This window comes from Pelophylax lessonae (assembly GCF_965119305.1).
Source record: "Pelophylax lessonae genome assembly, chromosome: 2".
Taxonomy (NCBI): domain Eukaryota; kingdom Metazoa; phylum Chordata; class Amphibia; order Anura; family Ranidae; genus Pelophylax; species Pelophylax lessonae.
Window position 1 is genome coordinate 372,451,702 of NC_138769.1, and position 26,757 is coordinate 372,478,458.

Consider the following 26,757-nt stretch of genomic DNA (forward strand, 5'->3'; position numbering starts at 1 on the left):
GCCCCAGTGTGAACGGGGCCTAAGACTACTTTTGAACCTCAAAAAAATCCCCCAAAAATGTGAGGTCGCCTTATACGCCGAGTATAATATCTCCAAGGTAACCTAAGTATAAGTATTACCGGTAGATCATGTAATAGGGGGGTCGTCTTATACGCCGGAAAATACGGTATATCTTTTCATGTGACAACACTGAAGAAATTACACTTTGCTACAATGTTAAGTAGTTAGTGTACAGCTTGTATAACAGTGTAAATTTGCTGTCCCCTCAAAATAACTCAACACACAGCCATTAATGTCTAAACCGCTGGCAAAAAAAGTGAGTACACCCCTAAGTTAAAATGTCCTTATTGGGCCCAATTAGCCATTTTCCCTCCCCGGTGTCATGTGACTTGTAGTGTTACAAGGTCTCAGGTGTGAATGAGGAGCACGTGTGTTAAATTTAGTGTTATCTCACTCTCTCATACTGGTTACTGGAAGTTCAACATGTCTCCTCGTGGCAAAAAACTCTGAGGATCTGAAAAAAAAAAAAAAATGTTGCTCTACATAAAGATGGCCTAGGCTATAAGAAGATTGCCTAGACCCTGAAACTGAGCTGCAGCACGGTGGCCAAGACCATACAGCGGTTTTACCAGGGCAGGTTCCACTCAAAACAGGCCTTACAATGGTTGACCAAAGAGGTTGAATGCACGTGCTCAGCATCATATCCAGAGGTTGTCTTTGGGAAATAGAAGTATGAGTGCTGCCAACATTGCTGCAGAGGTTGAAGGGGTGGGGGAGGGTCAGCCTGTCAGTGCTCAGACCATACGCTGCACACTGCATCAAATTGGTCTGCATGGCTGTCGTCCCAGAAGGAAGCCTCTTCTAAAGATGATGCACAAGAAAGCCCGCAAACCGTTTGCTGAAAACAAGCAGACTAAGTATGGTCTGAATTTGGACATTTTCACTTAGGGGTGTGGTCACTTTTGTTGCCAGCAGTTTAGACATTAATGGATGTGTGTTGAGTTATTTTCAGGGGACAGCAAATTTACACTGTTATACAAGCTGTGCACTCACTACTTTACATTGTAGCAAAGTGTCATTTCTTCAGTGTTGTCACATGAAAATATATAATAAACTATTTACAATAATGTGAGGGGTGTACGTACTTTTGTGAGATACTGTATACATGTGCATACATGCACACATACAATGCATATATAAATATATTTTTTATTTATTTTTATACCATAAATACTCCGGTTATCTTACTGAATCTAAGTACAGGTGCGAGCATTGTCTTGGAGAGAATAGCAGCATCATGCTTTTAGCTAGGTCTCAAGATTTTGTTGAACCAATTTTTGAATACTGCAATAATAGATTGTATGAAGATAATTCTTGGATCATAAAATAAGCTAATGAAAGAGCATCTGAGACCTAGTCTTCTAACTTTTTTTTAGTGGCAAATGCTATTCCTACACTTGTCCCCCATGTCCTAAGCAGGATCTTTACACTTCACTGTTGCAATACAGGTGGGATAAGGACTAAGATTTGTAACCCCAGGTCTTCTGGTAACTAATATATTTTTCAGTGCATGAAAATATCTCTAGAAAAATTCTCAGTCTTGAATAACCAGTTCCCCTAAAAAGACATACCTGTACGTCCACTATTTGAAATGGTTATACTGGCTGCAGTTCTGACCCCGGTATATTTTTTCAGCTAGCAAAGCTCTTGCATGTAAAAGCAATGCTAGTGACTAAAAAGCCACTAGATTGCTTTTAAATGCGATGGAGGGGGTTCCTCCTCCCCACCCCCCACCCCCCACTGCTTTTCTGTGCTCTCCCTTCGCATTGGATGGAAATGACCCAAACGTCCCCCATCATCTCTATGGTCAAAGCAACTGGAAGCTATGAGTATTTTGTCACTCCTTGTTTCAGTCTAATGTAAACAGGCTGTTACTGGCCTGTGAAAGCATCTGAACAAACTGATCTCTGTTTGATCAGATGCTTTTAAGGGCAGAGGAGATATCTGGGGCCTAATAGACCCCTGATATCTCAGTAAAGAAGACCTGTCACTGCCCATGCTATCACAAGGGATGTTGTCCATCCTTTGTGATAGCAACAAAGTTGATAAAACATTTAAATTTTAAAGAGACAGTGTAAAAAAAAGTTTGTTAGTCTCCCTGTACACCTGTGCTCATGCGCACAGGCGAAAGAATTTTTAGGTCGCAAATGGATATGTAAATGGTATTTGCACCACATGTTGGGGTATCACTGCAAACATCATAGTGCAAGCACCAGATCTCTTGTATATCTCTAAAGTGGTAACCTGTAAAGGCTTTTAAAATTTTGCCTATGAATATTTTTAAGTACCGTAGTTTGGCGCTGTTCCACGAGCATGAGCAATTTTAAAGTCTGACATGTTGGGTATTTATTTACTCGGTGTAACATTCTTTATATTTTACCAAACAATTGGATGTTATATTGTGTTTTTTTTTTTTTGTGCATTAACATTCAATAAAGTGTATTTAAGACAACCGCTGCACAAATACCATGTGACATAAAAAAATTGCAACACCCACTATTTTATTCCTTAGGGCCTCTGCCTAAGAATATATATAATGTTTGGGGATTTCTAAGTAACTTTCTAGCATAAAAAAGATTATTTTTACGTAAGTGAGAAGTGTCAGAGAAGGCTTGGAAAGCAAGTGGGTCAAGCGTCATACAGACTTTTAAAACTTTCCTGTATAATGAAAGTTTAGGTTAGAGCTCTTTGAGAGGGCCTCCCTGACACTGAGAGGGGATGGTAGGTGGTTGGATAAGCTTATACATTTTACAACACTTACTTGTATTTTTCATTTTAGGTCCACCACCAAGAAATGTTAGGCCAGCAGCAGAACTTCATTCTTACCATACAATCAGCACAAGATTTCTTGGATAAACATGGAAGCACTTTGTCCCCAGAAGAGCGGGAGCGTTTGCAAAATCAACTTGCACGCTTAAGGGAAGAATATGCTGCATCTCTGTCCCAGGCACAGTTGCAACTGAAGCATGCGCAAGGACTCCGGGATGACCTGCAGAATTTCATTCACGATCATGGAGAATTCGAGACATGGCTTAAACAAAGTGAAGAGGAGTTAGATAAGATGCAGAAGGGTGAGGCAGACTGTGAAGTCTTGCGTAATTTGCTTCAGCAGCAAGCAGACTTTTCAGAAGATGTGATTTCTCACAAAGGAGATCTGCGCTATATTACTATTGCTGGACAGAAAGCCATTGAAGCAGAAAAAGCAGCTCTTGAGCAGTCCAATGAAGAGGTGGGAGTGGCAGCAGCTTTAGTGAAAAGCAAACTTGAAGATGCCTCTAAGAGATACAGTGCCTTGCATTCCAAGGTAAACCTGTGTTAAGTATTAGCTGTAGCCACATCCGTATTTAGTTTAATTCGGTACACACTGCAAGTTTTTTTTTTCTGTTCATTCCAGCAGACTGAACGAAGAAAAAACTAACAGATTGCCATACCAACACACGTGATGTTGGTGTGGCGATTTTCCCCTGCGGTGTCTTTGTATTCTGACAGGGGAAAGCCATTGAATGCAAGCGCTGATCAGATGCTGGTTTTTCAGCATGTCACTTCGACAAAAGCCAGTCGTTAGACCATCTTCTGTCGAACAGACAGCTGTACACACTGACCAAATGTCAGCAAGTTTACCAGGCATTTTCAGGTAGTGTGTACCCAGATTTTGCCACCATTGCATTTATTCTATTAAACTGACTTCTACTTTGTGTTCATGATATCTGTGCTTATATTATACATATGCATATTTGCCCCTTTTTTTTTTTTAATTGTGCATACCATCCTTTTTCTTTTTCTTTTCTTTGTATTATTGCAGTGCTCCAAACTTGGAACTCACTTGAATTCTTTGTTGAACCGGTACCAGCAGTTCCAGGAGGGCTCTGATGCAGCTTTAGCCTGGCTGCAAAACACTGAGTTAACTGTGGAGAAGATGCTTTCTGAACCAGTGGCATCTAATCCAGTAGCTTTACAGGCCCAGCTAGACAAGGCCAAGGTAAGTGTATCTTATAACTGGTGTTATGTGACATTAAATTATGTCCCTATTCTCCAAAAATAATTTACACATCCACTACTTAAAGACCGCAATAGAAATCGCATAGTGATCAGTGTGGTCATTTTAAGGCTCATCCTGCAGCAGCTGAAAGCCGACGGGAGGGAGAAGGAGATGCCTGCTTTCAGCTGCTGCAGGGTGAGCCACCAAAAGATTGGTTCCAGTTATTTTCCCTACCTGCTGCACTAATTACCTGCTTTATCCACATGTGATTTACCCTGCTGGGGGAGGAACTGCAGGGGCCTCTAGGCAGTGCCCGGTTTAAAAGATGGCTCTGACATTGGGATTGTGCCTTGAAATGGTATCACTTATACTGATGTGCTTTTGTGATTCTTTTTAGAACATGCAGTGTGATCTTGCAGAGCACCAAGTACAGGTTGACAAAGTCCAAAAGGCTCTACGTGGTCTACTGGAGATCCAAGAAGATCCACTGCCAGACTGCAAAAAGATTCAGGCAACAGCTGGTTAGTGCTTAACACAAGCTTTACTTTGACCAACAGTGCATTTATTTATCGTACATCATAGGGCACAGAGGAGGGAAGTCATTTCTACATGGGTTATTTTGCCACCTTCAGACAAATAGAATGGCCAGAAATAAAAAGAGTTGTCCCTGCCCAGGCATAACCTCTCCCATCTCAGCTAAACCTCAGTTTTGTGCTAGTGTCTGATGGTGATGGATGCTTCCCGGAGTCTACCTTTTTTGGGACTTTGGATCTGTTCCTTAGACCTTGAACAGGATGATGTGGACCCCATTTTTCCAGGTGCTGAGAGACAGATGTTTAGATTCCTACCCTTTTTAAGGCAAAAGAAGGTGCTTTGAGCCCTTAACATTTATCTGAAGTAAATGGCTTTACAACAACAGTCTTATTCTATTTGTTTTGTAAGGGCCAGGTCATCTAAATCCACTATTCCTAGGTGGATTCTTCAGCTCATTTCTCAGGCCTATGGGATCAAGGGCAATGTTCCTTCTTTGTTTTGCCTGAAGAACCTCATAAGGGACAGACTGCTTCTAAATCTTTTTCCAGGTGAATTTGTCATCTCATTTCTCAGGCCCTAGAGATCAAGGGCGAGGTTCTTTCTTTGCTTTGCCTAGTAAGGGTCAGTCTGCTTCTAACTCCACTATTTCTAGGTGGATTGGTCAGCACATTTCTCAGGCCTTTGGGATCATGGGCGAAGTTTCTTCTTTCCCGGTTAAGGCCCATTCCGCATGAAGTGTCAGTGCTTCCTGGGCATCAAGCTTTTGTTGTTCCAAGTTTGTAAGGCTGTTACCTGGTCTTCTTAAATGCTTTGGTGTTTTTGCCTCTGCAGATGCCAGTTTCAGGTGAAGGATCTTGCAGGCGGCTTTGTAAGAAGTTTCCTCTTTTCTCTTGGGATTTTGGCTTGTTGGCCTTGTTTCAGTGTTGCCCTCCCCTCAGATTCATTTTTTTGGTACAACCCATGTAGCAATGACTATTAACTCCTCTGTGTCCTGTGATGTAGATGAAAGAAATTAGGATTTATGGTTTATCTGTAATATAATTTTCTTGAGGTACATCTCAGCACACAAGATCTCTCCCCTCTAGCTTGTGTTTCTCAATTCTTTCTACAAAACTTAGTTGAGCTGGGGGGAGTTATGCCTGGGCCAGGACTGTTAACTTCTCTGTGTCCTGTGGTGTACTCTAAGAAAAGGATTTTATAGGTAAACCAAAAATCCTAATTTTAAAAGGTACGTGTCTTACAGTATTTTCACAAGTTTTTTTTTCTTTATAGACTCTATTGAAAGTCGATTCCAAAGCCTCTCTAGCAAGATGTCTAATCACACAGATTTACTGCAGAAGTCAGTAGCTCAGTCCCAGAGTGTTCAAGAAGGTTTGGATAACCTTCTACACTGGTTGGAAGGAATGGAGAAGACTCTAGAGGGCCAAAAACAAGCATCCATGTCATCATCATCCATTCAGGAGGCTCTTGCACAAAATATAGTAAGTTCTTTTTCCAGCAAATAAATATAATAAAGAGTATCAACACTGTTTTTGTTGTAGTATTGGAAATGTAATAAAGGCTGCTGCATGCTAAGCTTGTAGAATTTACAAAGACATGAAGGTTGAGTACAAAGGTTGAAAAGAATGCACGGTTGTGTAAAAGTGATATCTTAATAGTATTATAGTACAAGACACCAGCTTGCTATTCATAGAGCTTAAGTTATAGGCTGGTACCTTTTTAGGTGATGAGATCCTGGCAGACCTTTTGAGGACATGCCCCCCCCCCAGGCAACCCCTTATATCCCTACCCCTCTTGAATTCTTAGTGTTAACTACTGTCCTAAGGTGATGGACCCCTATGGAGAAACCCATCTAAGCGCAACCTATTACGGTGTGTCACTTTGGATTCTTCCGCCAACACTTCACTGTTTTCTAATACAACAATAGAAGCCGTGCTTCCATATCTGTACAACCTCAGTAAAACCTTTGAAGCTGTACCTGGGCACCCTGCTGTGGGGATGGCCTGTAATGTTGCTTTGGAAAACAGGATCCTGCATGGGCACTCACCTAAGCACTTGGCACAGTGCGTGTAGTTCCTTGCAGGCTGCTATACAGGTCCAGGACTGTGGCCCATCCTGTTGTATTCCTATGTAACCCAGAACCTGGCTTCTATGATGGGCAAGGCATGGACCCTATATAGGGGCCAGGGACACCGACAGGTAAGACCGGGTTACCCTGTTTTCCTCGAATAAACTGAAGTCCCACAGCAAATATTAGACAAAATATCTCTAATACTTATTTTACACTATCTGTGTATCCTGAATAGTATGCAGTATGTGTTACAGCTATAAGGAAATTTAGAATGTGTTTAGACTTTATTCACTTACACAATATTAAAGTGGTTGTAAACCACAGACGTGAAATATGAACAAAGCACATCCTTCTATAGCGTGTAATTGTCTCAATTGAGAGTATTATGTGTAATTTCTGTCTGCTGCTTCATTCCTCTGCTATCAGCATGAATCATTTCTGGCAAGTTTTGCTGACACCAGGAGAAAAAAGGTGACAGGGGAGGGATCTCCAGCTGATTGACAGCCTCAGCTCAGTTCCTCTGTGCTGTGTGTCCCCTCCCCTCCCCTCCCGGTCAGCTCTCAGAGAGCTTTCCTGCTCTGCACAGTGTAACTTCAGCCCCTTTTTTTGACAGCTCAAACAAGCTGTATTAATTTTAGACTTTAAACTGCTGGGCTTGTTGGCACAGTTCTGTTTGCCTTGTTTTTTTGCCCATCCTTCTAGTGATATTTATTTTTAAAATAACAAACATGTCATACTTACCTGCTCTGTGCAGAGCAGCCCCAATCCTCCTCTTCTCTATCCCCCCCAAAGCAACTTGCTCTGGGGGTACCCAAACCGCTTGCTCCAGAGCCGCTGCACTGTGTTTCGATTCACACACTGAGCCGTGGCTTGGTCTCCCCTCTCCTTATTGGCTGTCTGGCTTTGATTGACAGTGGCTCCTTCTGCTGTCTCAGCCAATGAGGAGGGAGAGTCCCTGGGGAGCTGAGGCTCTTGTGCACATCGTTGGATCACCATGGGGCTAATGTGAGTAATAGGGGGGGCTGCTGCACAGAGATGTTTTACCTTCATGCATAGAATTCTAAATGGAAAAAAAATTGCTTTAGTTATACCTGGATTATTGTCCTGAGTTATTGTAGTACTTTATACTTAGCCATCGGTTATGCCTTCTAGAAACTGAAACAGGACATTGGAAGCAGGAGGGGAAGCCTGGATGCGACTGGAGAAATGGTAGTGAAATTTATGGAGACCGCAGACAGTGCTGCAGCAACTGCTCTTCAGAACAAGTTGTCTGATGTCACTGCACGTTTTAATAAAGTCTGTGAGCAACAGATACAGCAGGAGACAGCCCTTAAAGAGGTCCTACCACAAGTGGAAAGATATGAACAAATTTCAGATGCACTCCATGATTTCAAAGCAACTAAATCCCAGTTACTGGCCTCAGGAAACCAGCCAGACAAGGACATTGCCCAGTTCTCAGAACAAATCCAGGTTTGTTTCATAAAGTAATGTATGTGTACCATAAAATATTTATATGTATTTTGTGCAAAAAAGACTAAAGTAAATCTGTATGTTAGGAACTGAATGCAGAGATAAAACAGCAGACAGAGCAGTTGTGTACCCTGGAACAGCTTGCAAATGAGCTGAGCACATGTCCTGTGCTGCTGGACTCCTCTGAACACTTACAGAAGGTGCAATTGCTGAAAAAAGAATTTCAGGATCTCCAAGAAGCTGCAAGCGAGAGGTAATTTTCTAAAGCAAATTGTTACCTTGGTGCGATGGTCCATTTTCCCCCCCCCCATTTATGCCGTCTGTTTAATGCTAGGGAGAGGGAAGCCTTATCATGTCAAGAAGAATTAGAGATGTTCCAAAGGTTGGTTGGTGTCATGAGAAAATGGCTGAAAGACAATGAAGATAATGTTCCTCCAACAGAAGAATCTCTTGGATCAATGGAAATCCAGATCAGACTACAACAAGTCCAGGTAACCCAAATTTACATTGTTGAATTGTTCCACATCAGATCTAAATGTTTCAAAATGCAGTATACTGTCTGGATTAAATACTGCCTATTAAGCAATTTGTCTGTTTTAGTATTACTACTTTTTAAGAGAAATACTAATCCTTTGAACAATTGGGACAATTTGGCAGGATACTTAATAAATAGCTGTATAACGCTATAAAGAAGCATGGGTATTCTGTGAAATGTAGGCTTTGCACCTGAGATTAGCAAAGATGGGCTTGAGGTTATGAGAGGCAGCTGAAATCAGACCAGTTCATCAGAAATTCATCAGTTTTTAAACTACCACAGTTTTTTATTGTTTTTCTAGAACTAATATAACCAAGTTGCCATATTGCAATTCCCATCATGGGACTACCATTTTATCATAAATAATCAGACCATTGATTGAATATGATGCTTCCTGATTACATTTATTGTAACCTCAAAGATTATTATAATCTTCTAGGGAGGACATCACAAGATTTTGCTTTTTAATGTAAAAAAAGAGGAAAGACAGACTTGTGTGAACAGCTTGGTTTGATTGACAACATAACAGGTGTTTTTTTTTTTTTTACTTTTCTGTGAACTTATTTGGTTTAGCAGATTTTTAGAATGCTGCGTTAATAACAGATTAAAATAACCAAAATTATTTTAGCTGAAATTATGTGAAGATCTCTGACAATCCTAATCCTTTGGGTTCCCTACATTCAGTAGTTCCACATGCAGGTTTATGTTGGATTTGTAGTGCACTTGCAATGTGCTTTTAGGGCTTTTTCACACAGGCATTGAAAACGTGTGGTTTGGTCATGTACACTGTACAAAAAAATTAAAGGAACACTTTTAAATCAGAGTATAGCATTAAGTCAATTAAACTCCTGGGATATTGATCTGGTTAGTTAAGTAGCAGAGGGGTTTGGTGTTAATGAAATAACAGGGGCACTAGATGGGCAACAATGATGCGACCTCCAAAACAGAATGGCTTTACAGGTGGATTATCCACCACTGCTAAAGGAGAACCTGCTTACCAGACAACCTGACCTCAATGGTCAACTGCGCTCGGATTGTTACAAAACCATGACCTCCAACTCCAATTGAGACACTCCTTTGTGCACCTCCACTAAAAGTTTGCCTGGTAGCGTGAATAACTCCCCATAAAATATAAAGGAAGAAGTGCCATAGTGTAAAACCTTTATATTTATTAAAAAATAAAAGCACTTGCACTTACACAAATAAAAAAAGAAAGAAGTGAAGACAAAAACAGTGGTGGATAATCCAACTGGTGGCGGATGTTTTATTTGCTCACGGATACATTTGATGTGTTATTCCATGATCGAGGACTTATCACTCTTTAACACTGTTTTTGGACTATCACTGGTGTTCACATTTCTTAGGCTACGTTCACATCTTGGCGTTGCTATTTACAGGCGTTTTTTATGCTCCATTCACACCTGGGCGTTTTTGAGCGTTTTTCAGCTCCAAATACGCTCAAAAAAAACAAAAAACGTTCCAAAACGCCCAACAAGTAAAACCCCATTCATTTAAATGGCCCCGTTCACATCTGAGCGTTTTAACGCCTGAAGCAAAATGCCTGTAGCTGAAAAAAGTACATGAGCTTCTTTTTGGGCTGATTACCAGCGTTTTTTATAGATGTCAATGCCTGCCTCCAAAAACGCCTGGAAAAAAAACGCCTGAAAATCGCAGTAAACATCTCGGTAAAAAATGCGCGAAAACGCTACGCTCAAGTGTGAATGCAGCCTTAGGCGTTTTTTTCAGGCGTTTTTACAGGCGTTTTTGTGCAGGCGTTTTTAGGTTGACAAGTGACCAATGGAAAAAAATAAAAACGCCTGTAATCTGCCCAAAAAGAAGCTCATGTACTTTTTTGAGCGTTGCGAGTTTTGCTTAAAACGTTAAAACGCTCAGATGTGAACAGGGGCCATTGAAATGAATAGGATTTGTCTTGTTGGGTGTTTTTTGAGCTGATCCTAGAGCAGAAAAACTCCCCAAAAACGCCCCAAAACGCCTACATGTGAACGTAGCCTTAGTGTTTTCATCACAATTCTTTGTTTTTGGATCAATCAAACAACAGTTCTTCATTTCCTTCAATTTTTTTTATTACCTTTTGTTTTTATAATGTTTTATTATTGTCAATATGCACAGTGTTAGCGCAACTTATGTTTCGATTTTTGGTTTGTTTGGTGTATATCTCAATATATAGTTGCTGCTCCAGAATGCACATAGTTTAGCACAGTTTATTTTTCCATTACTAATAATTTTTTCCTGCATATAGCTTGGTACTTTATAAATACTTTTAAATGCTTCTGGTGTAAATGAGTTCTGGCCTAGTGCTTTTGCTTAGGTTTAAAAACTATTCAAATCTAATGTACATGTACCAACGTTTAACTCTACTGTAAAAATATGGATCAGGCACATCAGCTTGTAACAACTGATGTGCAACAGAATTGCTTTGTACTCAAGCACCTGTCTGTATGTACTGCAGGTAATATGTTGCCATTGTTTACTCCATAGGACCTCTTAAAAGAGTGGAAAGTAAAAGGCCCACTTGTAGAGGAGATCACACAAAAGGGATCTGAACTTGAGAGCAGAATTATTGAGATCACTGCAGCAGAAAGCCAACTGCAGAGAGGTGAGGGTTGATTGAATTCTGTACATCTTGTTTCATGGCATCCTTTTTATTTTGTCCAATTTTTTTGCTGCATTTCATTTTTGCTTACACTCCACCACTCCTATCCCTTTCCTGCTTTCACTTTTATAAATTTGCCTTCATTTCATACATGTAAAGTAGTGAGTGTACAGCTTGTATAACAGTGTAAATTTTCTGTCCCCTCAAAATACCTCAGCACACAGCCATTAAGGTCTAAACCGCTTGCAACAAAAGTGAGTACACCCCTAAGTAAAAATGTCCAAATTGGGCCCAAAGTGTCAATATTTTGTGTGGCCACCATTATTTTCCAGCACTGCCTTAGCCCTCTTGGGCATGGAGTTTACCAGAACTTCACAGATTGCCACTAGAGTCCTCTTCCACTTCTCCATGACGACATCACGGAGCTGGTGGATGTTAGAGACCTTGCGCTCCTCCACCTTTCGTTTGAGGATGCCACAGATGCTCAATAGGGTTTAGGTCTGGAGACATGCTTGGCCAGTCCATTACCTTTACCCTCAGCTTCTTTAGCAAAGTAGTTGTCGTGTTAGAGGTGTGTTTGCGATTGTTATCATTTTGGAATACTTCCCTGAGGCCCAGTCTTCGAAAGGAGGGGATCATGCTCTGCTTCAGTATGCCACAGTACATGTTGGCATTCATGGTTCCCTCAATGAACTGTAGCTCCCAATGTCGGCAGCACTTATGCAGTCCCAGACCATGGCACTCCCACCACCCATCACCATGGTTGACTATAGGCAAGACACACTTGTCTTTGTACTCCTCATCTGGTTGCCGCCACACCAATTGGATGCAGTGTGTGGCTTATGGTCTGAGCACTGACAGGCTGACCTCCCCCAATCCTTCAACCTTTGCAGAAATGCTGGCAGCACTCATACGTCTATTTCCAAAAGACAACCTCTGGATATGATGCTGAGCACGTGCACTCAACTTCTTTAGTCGACTATGGCAAGGCCTGTTCTGAGTGGAACCTGTCCTGTTAAACCGCTGTATGGTCTTGGCCACCGTGCTGCAGCTCAGTTTCAGGGACTTGGCAATCTTTTTATAGCCTAGGCCATCTTTATGTAGAGCAACAATTCTTTTTTTTCAGATCCTCAGAGAGTCCTTTGCCATGTTGAACTTCCAGTGACCAGTATGAGAGCGATAACACCAAATTTAACACACCTGAGACCTTGTAACATGAACGAGTCACATGACACCGGGGAGGGTAAATGGCTAATTTGGTCCAATTTAGACATTTTCACTTAGGGGTGTACTCACTTTTGTTGCCAGCTGTTTAGACATTAATGACTGTGTGTTATTTTGAGGGGACAGCAAATTTACACTGTTATACAAGCTGTACACTCACTACTTTACATTGTAGCAAAGTGTCATTTCTTCAGTGTTGTCACATGAAATGATATAAAAAAATATCTACAAAAGTGTGAGGGTGTTACTCACTTTTGTGAGATACTGTGTGTGTGTGTATGAACTGTCATTTTAATCAGATCAGTCAGTTGATGTTTCATCCTCTGTAACACACAGCATGACCAAGGTAGATGACACTGGTGTTTCCTAGGTTAGCCTGGCATCTTACTATGTTGCAACTCCAAATCAATCTGATCATTGGGTAGCATATAAGCCGCATCGCCACATTTATGATTCATTGACATATGAGAAGGCTGGGAACAAATAAAATTTTAAAAATGAACCATGGAAATAGTGACTGTGCAGTGTGGCAGCGGTGTGTGAATTTCAGGACTAGATGAACTGAATTACAAATCTTATGGCTGGCAAAATGAGTTGTTTATATGTGTGTTTAGTTGTTTGTTTGAAGTTCTGAGTTCCCGACCATCGTATATATACATCCTCGGGAAGTGATGGTAATATCTCGATGATGACTGCACCTGCAGATATCATCTTTTTCAGCTGGCGATGCACTTTTTTGTTTTAGTAGAAGTGACCTGAGTGACTCAACAGACACTCAATCACTTTTATATGCAGCAGAAGGGGTCCCCCACCACGTGACGGCTGGCCATAGAGACAAAGAAGGATCCTACATTCCCTGATCATCTCTATGGTGTATGAAACCAGAAGGTCTGTTGTTTACCAGCTAGTAAAACAGCTGATCAAACTGATCTCGGGTTGGTCAGCTGCTTTTGAGGGCAGAGGAGAGATCTGGGGGTCCAATTGACCCCAGATCTCTCCACAAAGAGGACCTGTAAGAAGCAATGCTGTTTATCCCCTGTGATAGCTATAAAGTTGATAAAAAAATTAATAAAGGGACAGTGAAGCAATAATTTTAAATAAAATAAATAATAAAAAATGTAATTTAAAGTGCCCCTGTCCCCCTGTGCTCACATGCAAATGTGAACGCATATTTAAACGGTGATCGCACCACATATAAGAGCTCACCGTGAACGTCAGAGTGACAGCAATTATTCTAGCACCATTGGACCTTTGTAACTCTTAAGTGGTAACCTGTAAAGGCTTTTAAAGTGTCAACTATGAATAATTTAATGTACTGTAGTTTTTCACCATTCCACAATTATAGAGGATGTTCTTTGAATAAATTTACTGTTGCGGATATAAATATTAAGACTATACTGTGCTTGTTAATTAAGCTACTGCTGCCTGTATACATGTGCAGAGATATCCCGGTTTTCAATATCGAATATCATGTTGGTATAGATTTCACTTATGGGGCTTCTGTTGTTCTAAGCTATTTGTGTATTTTCATTGAAAATAATCTGCTTGCTTAATGAACATTTTGTTTAATAAAACTAAATTCGAAATGGGGATAGTATAGCACAGTACTGATTATAGACTGGATTACTAGGACCTTATCAGATGTTGGGTTTAAAAAAAAAAAAAAAAAGTTTTTTTGCTTGCTTCTGAACTCTCTTTATATTTCTTTTGTATTTGTTTTATGAGCATTTCAAAATCCTTTCCAAGTGTTTACCTTTTCCTCTGCAGGCTTATGTCGTACCTTTTAGGTAAAACTGTGTATTATGTAGTATGTGAACCCTTTGGAATGATATGGATTTCTGCACAAATTGGTCATAAAATGTGATCTGATCATCATCTAAGTCACAACAATAGACAATCACAGTCTGCTTAATCTAATAACACACAAAGAATGAAATGTTGCCATGTTATTATTGAACACACCATGTAAACATTCACAGTGCAGGTGGAAAAAGTATGTGAACCCCTAGACTAATGACATCTCCAAGAGCTAATTGGAGTGAGATGTCAGCCAACTGGAGTCCAATCAATGAGATGAGATTGGAGGTGTTGGTTACAGCTGCCCTGCCACATAAAAAACACACACCAGTTCTGGGTTTGCTTTTCACAAGAAGCATTGCCTTATGTGAATGATGCCTCGCACAAAAGAGCTCTCAGAAGTCCTATGATTAAGAATTGTTGACTTTCATAAAGCTGGAAAGGGTTATAAAAGTATCTCCAAAGGCCTTGCTGTTCATCAGTTCACGGTAAGAAAAATTGTCTATAAATGGAGAAAGTTCAGCACTGCTGCTACTCCCTAGGAGTGGCCGTCCTGTAAAGATGACTGCAAGAGCACAGCGCAGACTTCTCAATGAGGTGAAGAAGAATCCTAGAGTGTCAGCTAAAGACTTACAAAAGTCACTGGCAAATGCTAACATCCCTGTTAGCGAATCTACAATACGTAAAACACTAAACAAGAATGGATTTCATGGGAGGATACCACAGAAGAAGCCACTGCTGTCCAAACAAAACATTGCTGCCCGTTTACAGTTTGCACAAGAGCACCTGGATGTTCCACAGCAGTACTGGCAAAATATTCTGTGGACAGATGAAACCAAAGTTGAGTTGTTTGGAAGAAACACATAACACTATGTGTGGCGAAAAAGAGGCACAGCACACCAACATCAAAACCTCATCCCAACTGTGAAGTATGGTGGTGGGAGCATCATGGTTTGGGGCTGCTTTGCTGCGTCAGGGCCTGGACGGATTTTTATCGAAGGAAAAATGAATTCCCAAGTTTATCAAGACATTTTGCAGGAGAACTTAAAGCCATCTGTCTACCAGCTGAAGCTCAACAGAAGATGGGTGTTGCAACAGGACAATGACCTAAAGCATAGAAGTAAATCAACAACAGAATGGCTTAAACAGAAGAAAATAGGCCTTCTGAAGTGGCCCAGTCAGAGTCCTAACCTCAACCCGATTGAGATGCTGTGGCATGACCTCAAGAAAGCGATTCACACCAGACATCCCAAGAATATTGCTGAACTGAAACAGTTCTGTAAAGAGGAATGGTCAAGAATTACTCCTGACCATTGTGCACGTCTGATCTGCAACTACAGGAAACGTTTGATTGAAGTTATTGCTGCCAAAGGAGGGCCAACCAGTTATTAAATCCAAGGGTTCACATACTTTTTCCATCTGCACTGTGAATGTTTACATGGTGTGTTCAATAAAAACATGGCAACATTTCATTCTTTGTGTGTTATTAGTTTAAACAGACTGTGATTATCTATTGTTGTGACTTAGATGATGATGATCCGATCACATTTTATAACCAATTTGTGCAGAAATCCATATCATTCCAAAGGGTTCACATACTTTTTCTTGCAGCTATAAACTAGAAGTTCAATTCACTCAGCTATGATAGTTCTTTAAGCGGTAATAAACCTAAAAGCAAACATTTCTTTTGGTTGCAGCTTACCAATTCTTACATGTCATGGCTGTTTTTTCTATTTTAGGTTTTATTTCCTTTATTTTCACCTGGTGATCCAGCCACTGTCTGTTCTGCTAAAAAAAAAAAAAAAAAACCTTCTGCCAGTGTAGCAGTTAGTGATGAGAAAAAAACATTTAACACTAGCAGGGGTTTTTACAATGATCAGCTTTTATTTATTCATGTAAAACCTTTGTCCCAAATGAAAAAAACTGTTGCTGTAACTGCAGTGTAGGCTGGAGTTTGGCTTCCGTTTTTTTAGTGAATCCGAGTGCCAGTTCACACTAGTGCGATGCCAGACATTGCATGTGATTCGCACCACATTGCTGTGCAGATCACATGCAATGTCTGTGCGATGCAATTTCAGTCATACAAACTGTATGGCTGAAATTGCATCGCATTCGCTCCAAAATTGTGCAGGGCTCTTTTTTTGGTTCCCGCTGGAATTGCATCGCATGGGTGTGTTCACACATATGTGATCCAATAACTGCACCATTTTATAGTTCACACTGGGAACCAATCTGGGGGAGTCTATTACTTTGCATTGACATCCCCAAAAATTGGCAGATGTCAGTGTGAACCACTATGCGATTCTGAATGCACTGAATCGCAGGGTTTCCCATATTGCACCAGTGTGAAATGGGACTAAATCTCTGCTAGTCCATCTAACACTCACCTGTGCTCCTTCATCTAGAGTGGGGATACTCTAATACAGGAGGTATGTTACAGGCCAGATCAGGTAAAAAAAAGAGGGAAAAAAGCCCAAAAAAAGAAATCGAATGCAGCCACCACGTCTCAGGTTTGGTAAACTGCAGTTTATTACATTTATTGTCTTGGGTTTAATACTACTTTAACCACTTAAGGACCACCCGCCGCAGTTATACTGCGGCAGGCAGCCCCTCCGGCGCAAACCGACGTAGGTATATGTTGGTCGCGCGCCTGCAACTAAGGGGCGAGAGTGCTCCATACCCCGGCAGCGGGGACTCCGATTCATGGGGCAGGCGGCTCCGATTGCCGCCTGACACCAGCGATCATTCCCTGCTGAGAGAGAAGGATGGTCGGCTGTTGTAAACACAGCTGACCGTTGTTCTCTCTGGAAGGATCACAAAGCTCCTGTGATCCTGCTATGTAGGATCACATGTCTCTATGGTCATTTCACAAGCCTGCCCCCATACAGTTAGAATCACTCCCCTAGGCTCACATTTAACCCCTTGATTACCCACGGTGTTAACCCCTTCCCTGCCAGTGTAATTATTACAGTAACAGTGCATATTTGTAGCACTAATTACTGTAGTGATGTCACTGGTCCCCCCAAAAGTGTAAAAAATGTCAGTTAGGGGTCCGATCTGTCCGCCGCAATGTCGCAGTCCCGCTAAAAATCGCAGATCGCCACCATTACTAGTTTAAAAAAAATAAAAATGACATAAATCTTTCCCGTAGTTTGTAGACGTGATATTTTTGCGCAAACTAATCAAAATACACTTATTGCGATTTTTTTTTTTTTTTTTTTTAACCAAAAATGTGTAGCAGAAAACAAATTGGCCTAAAATGTTAAAAAAAAAATATATTTTTTATTTGGGAATGTTATATAGCAGAATGTGAAAAATATTATGTTTTTTTTTTTCCAGAATTGTCACTCTTTTTTTTGTTTATAGCGCAAAAAAAAAAAATCGCAGAGTAATCAAAAACCACTAAAAGAAAGCTCTATTTGTGGGGAAAAAAGTACAGCGCCGTATGACCGTGCAATTGTTCATTAAAGTAATGCAGTGCCGAAAAAAAAAAATGGCCTGGTCATTAACGGGGCAAATCCTTCCAGTCCAGAAGTGGTTAATGACCATTATTATTGAGCACTGTAAACCAGAGAAAGCTGAAAATAACTGTCATTATGGCAAATAACATCTATGCTATTGTCTAGTGAATTGAGTCCTATTTTTGACTAGCAGGTGGCAATTCAGGAAAATCTTGGATTCTGGTAGCAAGGTGTCTCGGAATCACTAGTTTGAGTTAATCACAAAACAAGAAATAATCAGCTAGTGTTATTTTCTGGTATAGTTTGGAAATTCTTTTTTTAGGTTTAATGTCAGTACATATACAGTATCTCACAAAAGTGAGTACACCCCTCACATTTTTGTAAATATTTTATATCTTTTCATGTGACAACAATAAAGAAATTACATTTTGCTACAATGTAAAGTAGTGAGTGTACAGCTTGTATAACCGTGTAAATTTTCTGTCCCCTAAAAATAACTCAACACACAGCCATTAATGTCTAAACCTGCTGGCAACAAAAGTGAGTACACCCTTAAGTGAAAATGTCCAAATTGGGCCCAATTAGCCATTTTCCCTCCCCGTTGTCATGTGACTCATTAGTGTTACAAGGTCCTGGGTGTGAATGGGGAGCTGGTGTGTTAAATTTGGTGTTATCACTCTCACTGTCTCATACTGGTCACTAGTGTTTTTTTTAGAAAGTTGATAACTGCGCTGGACTGACTGCTCAATAGAGGGTCTGTGAGTGGGTGATAAAAGGGGGCCACATGTGGAAATTAGCTGCCAATTGCTGCTACCTTGTGGTACGGGCTGGGAGTCGTTTCCAAGGTTTCTAGTGGTGAGCGTTGCTGTTCAGATCTCTGAATGGCAACGCACACACCCTGAAGAAGGGGGAGTCTCTGTTGCCCCGAAATGGGTTGGCTTTAACATGTTCTGTTACTATCATTTAAAATGACAATCTTTTGATTCAAGTTGGATTCCTATTTTTGACATTGGGTGCTCCTTTAACCCACCGCCACTCATACTGATCACTGGAAGTTCAACATGGCACCTCATGGCAAAGAACTCTTAGAGAATCTGAAAAAAAGAATTGTTCCTCTACATAAAGAAGACCTAGGCTATAAGAAGATTGCCAAGACCCTTAAACTGAGCTGTGGTTTAACAGGACAGGTTCCACTCAGAAAAGGCCTTGCCATGGTCAACCAAATAAGTTGAGTGCACATGCTCAGTGTCCTATCCAGAGGTTATCTTTGGCAAATAGATGTACGAGTGCTGCAAGCATTGCTGCAGAGGTTGAAGGGGTTGGGGGTCAGCCTGTCAGTGCTCAGACCATACACCTCACACTGCATCAAATTGGTTTGCATGGCTGTCATCCCAGAAGGAAGCCTCTTCTAAAGATGATGCACAAGAAAGCCTGCAAACAGTTTGCTGAAGACAAGCAGGACATGAATAAAAGACAATTGCGGCGATTCGAAATCAACTAATTAGACATAATTAAAAAGTCCAATATAAGTCCAAAAAAGATGAATGAAATAAATGTCAGTAAAAACGGGTAAAGTGTCCCAGTGTAAAGATCAAAATGTGTTTTATCACTCATCAACATTGCCCTCCACTGTGTAGATGAAGTGCACACTCACCAGAGCAAGTTGCTGTCCAAATTATAAGACCACAATAGCGCATGTAGCTGCTGGTGTCTTAATCTTTTTCAGTCCTGGAAAATGAACCAACCACCGCAAGGATCTTCTTGTGTAGATTCGTAGCATCGATTATATGCATATGAAAATCAAAATAAAAAGGGAGATTCTCATAGAGTAGCTATCAATAAAAAAGTCTTTAATTAAAATGCAATATCACAAAAATGGTTAAATTAACACTAAGCAAACGCAGTGTAATAACAGTATAATGAGGTCCAAATGAAGGTAAAAAAGGCAGAGATGTATCTGCCACCACATCAGATGTTAAAGTGGTGGCTGGACCTCAGGTATGTCTCAGTAGCTCAATTACTTTTATCATTTGGATTACTGGAACCATGTCCTGTGGTCTGATGAGACCAAGATAAACGTATTTGGTTCAGATGGTGTCAAGCGTGTGTGGCGGCAACCAGGTGAGGAGGACGAAGACAAGTGTGTCTTGCCTGTAGTCAAGCATGGTGGTCGGAGTGTCATAGTCTGGGGCTGCACGAGTGCTGCCAGCACTGAGGAGCTACAGTTCATTGAGTGAAACATGAATGCCAACATGTACTGTAGCATACTAAAGTAGAGCATGATCCTTTCCCTTCAGAGACTGGGCCTCAGGGCAGTGTTCCAACATAACGACCCCAAACACACCACCAAGACGACCACTGCCTTGCTAAAGAAGCTGGGGGTAAAGGTGATGGACTGGCCAACCATGTCTCCAGACCTAAACCCTATTGGGCATCTGTGGGGCATCCTCAAACGAAAGGTGGAGGAGTGCAAGGTCTCTAACATCCACCAGCTCCGTGATGTCATCTAGGAGGAGTGGAAGAGGAATCCAGTAGCATCCTGTGAAGCTCTGGTCAACTCCATGCCCAAAAGGATAAAGGCAGTGCTGGAAAATAATGGTGGCCACACAAAATATTGACACTTTGTGCCCAGTTTGGGCATTTTAACTTAGGGGTGTACTCACTTTTGTTGTCAGCGGTTTAGCCGTTAATGGCTGTGTGTTGAGTTATTTTGAGGGGACCGCAAATTTACACTGTTAGCCCCCATGCACATAGGGCGTCAGAAAAAACAAGCTGCAGAGCCACTTCTAACGCCAGGAAAAAGCAGCTGTAAAAACGTGCTTTCAGTAGCTTTTTCCATTGGCGTTATTGCAAGTTTGGCCACGTCGCTTTTAGCAGTGTTTTTTCTGCCTCCATTCAAAATCAATGGTTTCCTATGGGAGCCTATTGATTTGAATCAAAGGCGCATCACAAGTCGGATCAGGATGCCAGAAAAGGGGAGGGGACGAGCGAGCGACCCCACCCCCTCTGGACCATATTAGGCCACACGCCCTCAACATGGGGGGTGTGGGTGCTTTGGGGCAGGGGGGCTTTGCCCCCCCCCAACCCAAAGCACTTTGCCCCCATGTTGATGAGGACAAGGGCCTCTTCCCGACAACCGGTGGTTGTGGGAGTTTGCGGGCAGGGGACTTATCGGAATCTGTAAGCCGCCTTTAACAAGGGGGCCCCCCAGATCCCGGACCCCCTCCCAATGTGAATGGGTATGGGGTACATTGTACCCCTACCCATTCACCCCATAAAAGGCAGTGTATGTAAATAATGACAGGAGACATTTTAAAAAGTTTATTAAAAATCTTCATCCGGTCTTCTCCGCTCTGGTCTTCTCCTCTCCGCTCTTCTGGTCTTCTTCCCTCTGCTCTTCTTCTGCCTCTGGTCTTCTTCCCTCTGCTCTTCTTCTGCCTCTGGTCTTCTTCCTCCGCACTTCTTCTTCTTCTTCTTCTGGTCTTCTTCTTCCTCCGGTCCTCCTCCGACGCTATCTCCGGTGATTATGCCGGTCTCCGGTCTATGCAGCTTATAATCTAGCCATTAGGGGCGTGGGTCCCGGTGACGTCATCAGGAGGCCCCACCCCCTTATGGCACATGTGACATCTGTGACATAAGGGGGTGGGGCCTCTTGATGACATCACTGGGAGGCCATGCCCCTAATGGCTATATCATAAGCTGCATAGACCGGAGACAGCGTCGGTGGAGGACCTGAGGAAGAAGAAGAGCAGAGGGCAGAAGAGCGAAGAGGAGAAGACCAGAGCGGAGAAGACCAGATGAAGATTTTTAATAAACTTTTCAAAACGTCTCCTGTCATTATTTACATACACTGCCTTTTATGGGGTGAATGGGTAGGGGTACAATGTACCCCATACCCATTCACATTGGGAGGGGGTCCGGGATCTGGGGGGCCCCCTTGTTAAAGGGGGCTTCCAGATTCCGATAAGCCCCCTGCCCGCAGACCCCCACAACCCACCGGCTAGGGTTGTCGGGAAGAGGCCCTTGTCCTCATTAACATGGGGGCAATGTGCTTTGGGTTGGGGGGGGGCATAGCCCCCCCTGCCCCAAAGCACCCACAACCAGGGGGGGGTGGGGCTACTCGCTCGTCCCCTCCCCTTTCCTGGCATGGCAGGCTGCATGCTCGGATAAGGGTCTGGTATGGATTTTGGGGGGGGGACCCCACGTCGTTTTTTTTCCCATTTTGGCATGGAGTTCCCCCTCAAGATTCTCACAGTGCAAGTCGCACCGCCCGACTTGCGATGCACCTTCGATTCAAATCAATAGGCTCCCCTAGGGAACCATTGATTTTGAATGGAAAAAAAAAAAGGTATTACGTGGCTTAACACACGTTAAGTAACGTTATTTAGCCTTTAGCAGCGCCAGACGTTTTTACAGCTTGACGCTGCAGTTCCAGAACGCACTGGTCCTAGGGTTTTTTTGCAGCTATTAAATAACTATGCCACTTGGAGCTCCTAAAAGCTCTATGTGTGCATGAGGCCATAGAATAACATGGATGGGCGTTCTGCAGCTGCAAAAAACAAAGTCTGACGCTGCTAACAGCAGCTGCAAAAACATCCTGTGTGCATGGGGTCTTATACAAGCTGTAAACTCACTACTTTACATTGTAGCAAAGTGTCATTTCTTCAGTGTTGTCACATAAAAAGATATAAAAAAAATATTTACAAAAATGTGAGGGTTGTACTTGTGTGAGATACTGTATGTCTGACATTTAAATGATATTATTTTTTGACATCCCATGGTTTCTATTATATAGTTGCTGTGATGACTTAAAGCGGAGTTCCACCCAAAAGTGGAACTTCCGCTTTAGGGAGTCCTGACCCCCCGACATGCCACATTTGGCATGTCATTTTTTGGGGGGGGGAGCGGGTACCTAGTTTTGACAGGTACCCGCTCCCACTTCCGCTCGGAGCGCCGCGGCGCCCTGAGCGGAAGTTCTCCTCTCCCCCTCCCTCCCTGCAATCTTCTGGGACACGTCAGAGGTCCCAGAAGATTGCCGGCCAATCACGGCGCGCAGCGCGACTCGCGCATGCGCAGTGGGTACCCGGCTGTGAAGCCGCAAACTGTAACAGCCGGGTGCCCACAGCAGTGATGCCGGCGCCGAGGGAGAGGATCGAGGCTTCCGGCGGCCGCATCGCTGGACCGTTGGACAGGTGAGTAAATGGCTGGAACTCCGCTTTAAGTTTGTGGTGATTGGGAGACTGTCAGTACTTGGGAGACTCATGACATTTCCTGACAGTTTCTAATTTTTATAAGCTCTTATAGGTCTACTCAGTCTACCTATTTGATCCTGTGCATAGATGCTTTGTGTCCTGAGAATATCCATTACATGCTTGGCTTTCCATAAGACACTGATAATAGGATTTAAATTGTGTATATAGTGATGGATTTGGGATGTTGGTTTGGCATTGTGCTGTTTTGCGCTGTATGTCATTTTAGTTAATTAAAACCTTCTGAGAAAGGGCTCATTGTTGAGACAATGCCAAATTAAAAATACCAAGCTTTTGCAATGTCTGTTAATGATCTTTTCTTGCTCTGTGTCTGTAATCTTAATGTATTTCGTGATGTGCCTGCTTTGCCTTCTTGTCCTGTTCAGGTTCTGTGCTGATGGCCTCAGTAAACACTTTAGGGAATGTTAATGGATATCATACCTGCCAAGGTGAGCTGGTCTGTGTGCTGCCATGTCTTACAATTGATTAATTTATGCTGAAAACATTATTCTGCCTTTACTAATAACGTCAATTTCTGTTAGATTTGACTGGTATCCAGTGTGATGTCTCTGAGATCAGCCAAAAGTATGAACATTTAGGATTGGGGCTGAGAAATCGAGAAGCACAGTTGTCCACTATGCTTGAAAAACTACAGAAAGTTCAACAAGAAACAAACCAGATGCTGAAGTGGTTAGAGTCCAAAGAACAAGTTTTAACTGCAGTCAATGTGTCTCCAAAGAAGTCGGAGATAGTTAGAGCCCAGGTTGAACAGAACAAGGTAAGAATGCGTGCACTCCTACTTTGGAGATCACATATATAATTGTTCCTTCTCTTAGGGTAGATTTACTTGGTTCTAGTGGCTCTTGACTAATGATCACAATTGAAAAAATAATATTCCATTCAATTTAGAGTCTACTCCAGACATCTCGTTTTGTCTAGACAAGGGAAGAAATAAAGCATTGGTCAGGTTTTTAATGTCTGTGTCTCTATTAAGACAATAAGTGGTGGAAAACCTCTCTAATGGGGGGGCAAAACACTTTGTTAGTAGGGTGGCAAAAGGTTAGGACAAAGTTTTTATTTCTGTCAGTGCTTTTCTGCTCCATTGACTACCACATCTCTCCTCTCATATGTTGCATGGGTGTCTCAGGAACAGGAAGTATGAGAAATTCTCTCCAGCGGTGACACAGAAATAAGGAAATGGTTTGTTTTTAACTTGCACACGACACCTACAGGCACATATGCAATACTTGAGGGGATATTTTAAAGAGTGCTACCCTTTCACCTCAAGACACAGTATATAACTATAACAAAGAGCTTGCAGACCCATAAATTCAATAGTGAAAATTTCATATCCAAGCCAGAGAAGCATTCCTGACAGATTTTTACTGTCTTTATATCACATATCACAAGAAATGCAATGTGTAACAATGTAGCTGAATACACAAAAGATTTTCTGTGTATACATAGCAGAAAAATGTGGCAGGAGGGCAAAATAAAGTAGAACTATGTATATTTTTTCCATTTTAGATAGAACAAGGGAGAATAGTAACCCCTGACAGATTTATTTTCACCGTCTGTGTCCTGTTGTGGAGATTTCCCTTCACTTCCTGTCCCATAGCCAAACAGGAGGTGAGAGGAAATCCCTGCAAATTAAGGGAATTCCTTGGGGCCCCCCAGTTCACCAGAACTAGTGTCCCCATTGGTACATTTCCACTCTATTACTTTTCTGGGGACAACCCAAAAGTTGGGGATTTTCTTTTACTTTTACTTATTAAAATGGTAAATAAGAAAAATAGAGAGGTTGAATCTCCTTAATGGGGGGACAGACAGCAATAAAAACTGAGAGATGTTCTAATCTCTACTCTGTCAAAAACTAAAAAAACAAAGTTTTGCCTTTAGGTATACTTCAATTTTCTAGAGTGGGCTATGCTTCATTTTACGGGCAAAATTGTAACAATGATTGCTGACTTGGAATTTTTAGGCCCCATGCACACAGGACATCAGAAAAAACAAGCTGCAGAGCCACTTCTAACTCCAGGAAAAATCAGCTGTAAAAACATGCTTTTAGTAGCTTTTTCCATTGATTTGAATGAAATTCGCATCACAAGTCGAATCAGGATGATCCGACTTGTGGTGCGACTTGCACCCTGAGGATCTGGAGGGGGAACTCCACGCCAAAATGGGAAAAAAATGGCGTGGGGGTCCCTCCCAGATTCCAAACCAGGCCCTTTGGGTCTGGTATGAATTTTGAGGGGAGCCCCATGCCGAAAAAACAGCATCCATATCAGACCCTTATCCGAGCTTGCAGCCCGGCAGGTCAGGAAAGGGGAGGGGACGAGTGAGCGGCCCCACACCCCCGGACCATACCAAGCCATACGCCCTCAACATAGGGGGGTGGGTGCTTTAGGGCAGGGGGAGATGGGGAGGTCTGCATCCCCTGCCCCAAAGCACCTTGTCCCCATGTTAAGGACAAGGGCCTCTTCCCGACAACCCTGGGCGGTGGTTGTGGGGGTCTGCGGGCAGGGGGCTTATCGGAATGTGGACACCCCCTGTAATAAGGGGGCCCCCAGATCCCGGACCCCCTCCCTAAGTGAATGGGTATGGGGTACATTGTACCCCTACCCATTCACCCCATAAAAGGCAGTGTATGTAAACAGGAGACATTTTGAGAAGTCCTTTATTAAAAATCTTTCTCTGGTCTTCTCCCCTTTGCCCTATAAGACAAATGCATAATGTGCTAGTATGTAACGCATACTAGCACATTATGCGAGACTTACCTTAAAACGAAGCCTTCCAGCGGTGCGCTGTCACCGCTGACGAGGCTTCCATCTTCACCCCGTTTTCCTTCTGTGTTTGTGGCCTCTGGCTACATGAGTGGTTAGAGCCGCGATAACGTCATTCCCTCGCATGCGTGAGAGAGCCCTTGTTTACGGCACGATGGTATGCCGAACCTTCAGAGCACGTGTGTCGGTGTTGTCACCGGCTGAATGCAGTGTAAATCTCTCCTAAACCATGCAGGTTTAGGAGATATTCACTGTACCTACAGGTAAGCCTTTTTATAGGCTTTCCTGTAGGTACAAGTTAAAAAACTTGAGTCAAAGTTACAAGTTAAAAAAAGTAACTTTAAGCTGACATTTGTTCTCTGACCTGGAGAATTAATTCAAGTGGCTAATACACCTATCCTTGTATGGTAAGGCAACAGTTATAAAAATTGAAGGGAAATCTGTCAGGATAAAAGAAGGGGTACTGCCATTGCTGTTTTGTTTTTAAAGATGCAGCTCTGTTAATTAATATGTATTAGACCTGGAACAAGTATGTGCATTTCAGTCAGTCGTGGCACCTGATATGGATTTGCTTGTTCCAGCGCTTACAGTATTGAAATTGCTGATAAAAACAATTACCAGCTCCCTTACTTACCAGTGTAGAGATTACATGTTTGATAAATGTCCATTCCTGATTTTTTGTCATGCCCACCATTCCAGGGGGTGTAGGTCTTCAGTTTCTCCTTTCCCTCCTCTTTAACATGAATTAAATTACATTACAAATTCTTCCATTTTTATACACTGTATGTAGACCTAGATGTCATAACTAGTTCTTTGTGCTTCACTATGCAATACAGGCAGTTCATAGCTGGGGCCTAGCATCCTACCTCAATATACGAATATCAAAATGTATGCATCCTGCTCTGAGAAATATCCAAATGTGATGCTCGGCCTCACGTTCGGAAAAAGAAAAAATTGAAGTTCAATGAATGAAAGGGGTA

The 26,757-nt window shown here is 42.1% G+C and overlaps 1 protein-coding gene across 14 annotated transcripts in view; it reads left to right on the plus strand.

Moving 5' to 3' along the window:
• MACF1 (microtubule actin crosslinking factor 1) overlaps positions 1 to 26,757 on the plus strand; it is a 483,848-nt gene that overhangs the window by 283,229 nt on the left and 173,862 nt on the right. For all 14 annotated transcript variants that reach the window (XM_082247546.1, XM_082247537.1, XM_082247539.1 and 11 more), the window contains 10 exons: positions 2,840 to 3,364; positions 3,863 to 4,039; positions 4,437 to 4,560; positions 5,846 to 6,054; positions 7,797 to 8,114; positions 8,201 to 8,367; positions 8,449 to 8,605; positions 11,149 to 11,266; positions 23,381 to 23,443; positions 23,537 to 23,772. In XM_082247546.1, the coding sequence (XP_082103672.1) occupies positions 2,840 to 3,364; positions 3,863 to 4,039; positions 4,437 to 4,560; positions 5,846 to 6,054; positions 7,797 to 8,114; positions 8,201 to 8,367; positions 8,449 to 8,605; positions 11,149 to 11,266; positions 23,381 to 23,443; positions 23,537 to 23,772 (2,094 nt within the window). The remainder of the gene's footprint in view (positions 1 to 2,839; positions 3,365 to 3,862; positions 4,040 to 4,436; positions 4,561 to 5,845; positions 6,055 to 7,796; positions 8,115 to 8,200; positions 8,368 to 8,448; positions 8,606 to 11,148; positions 11,267 to 23,380; positions 23,444 to 23,536; positions 23,773 to 26,757) is intronic.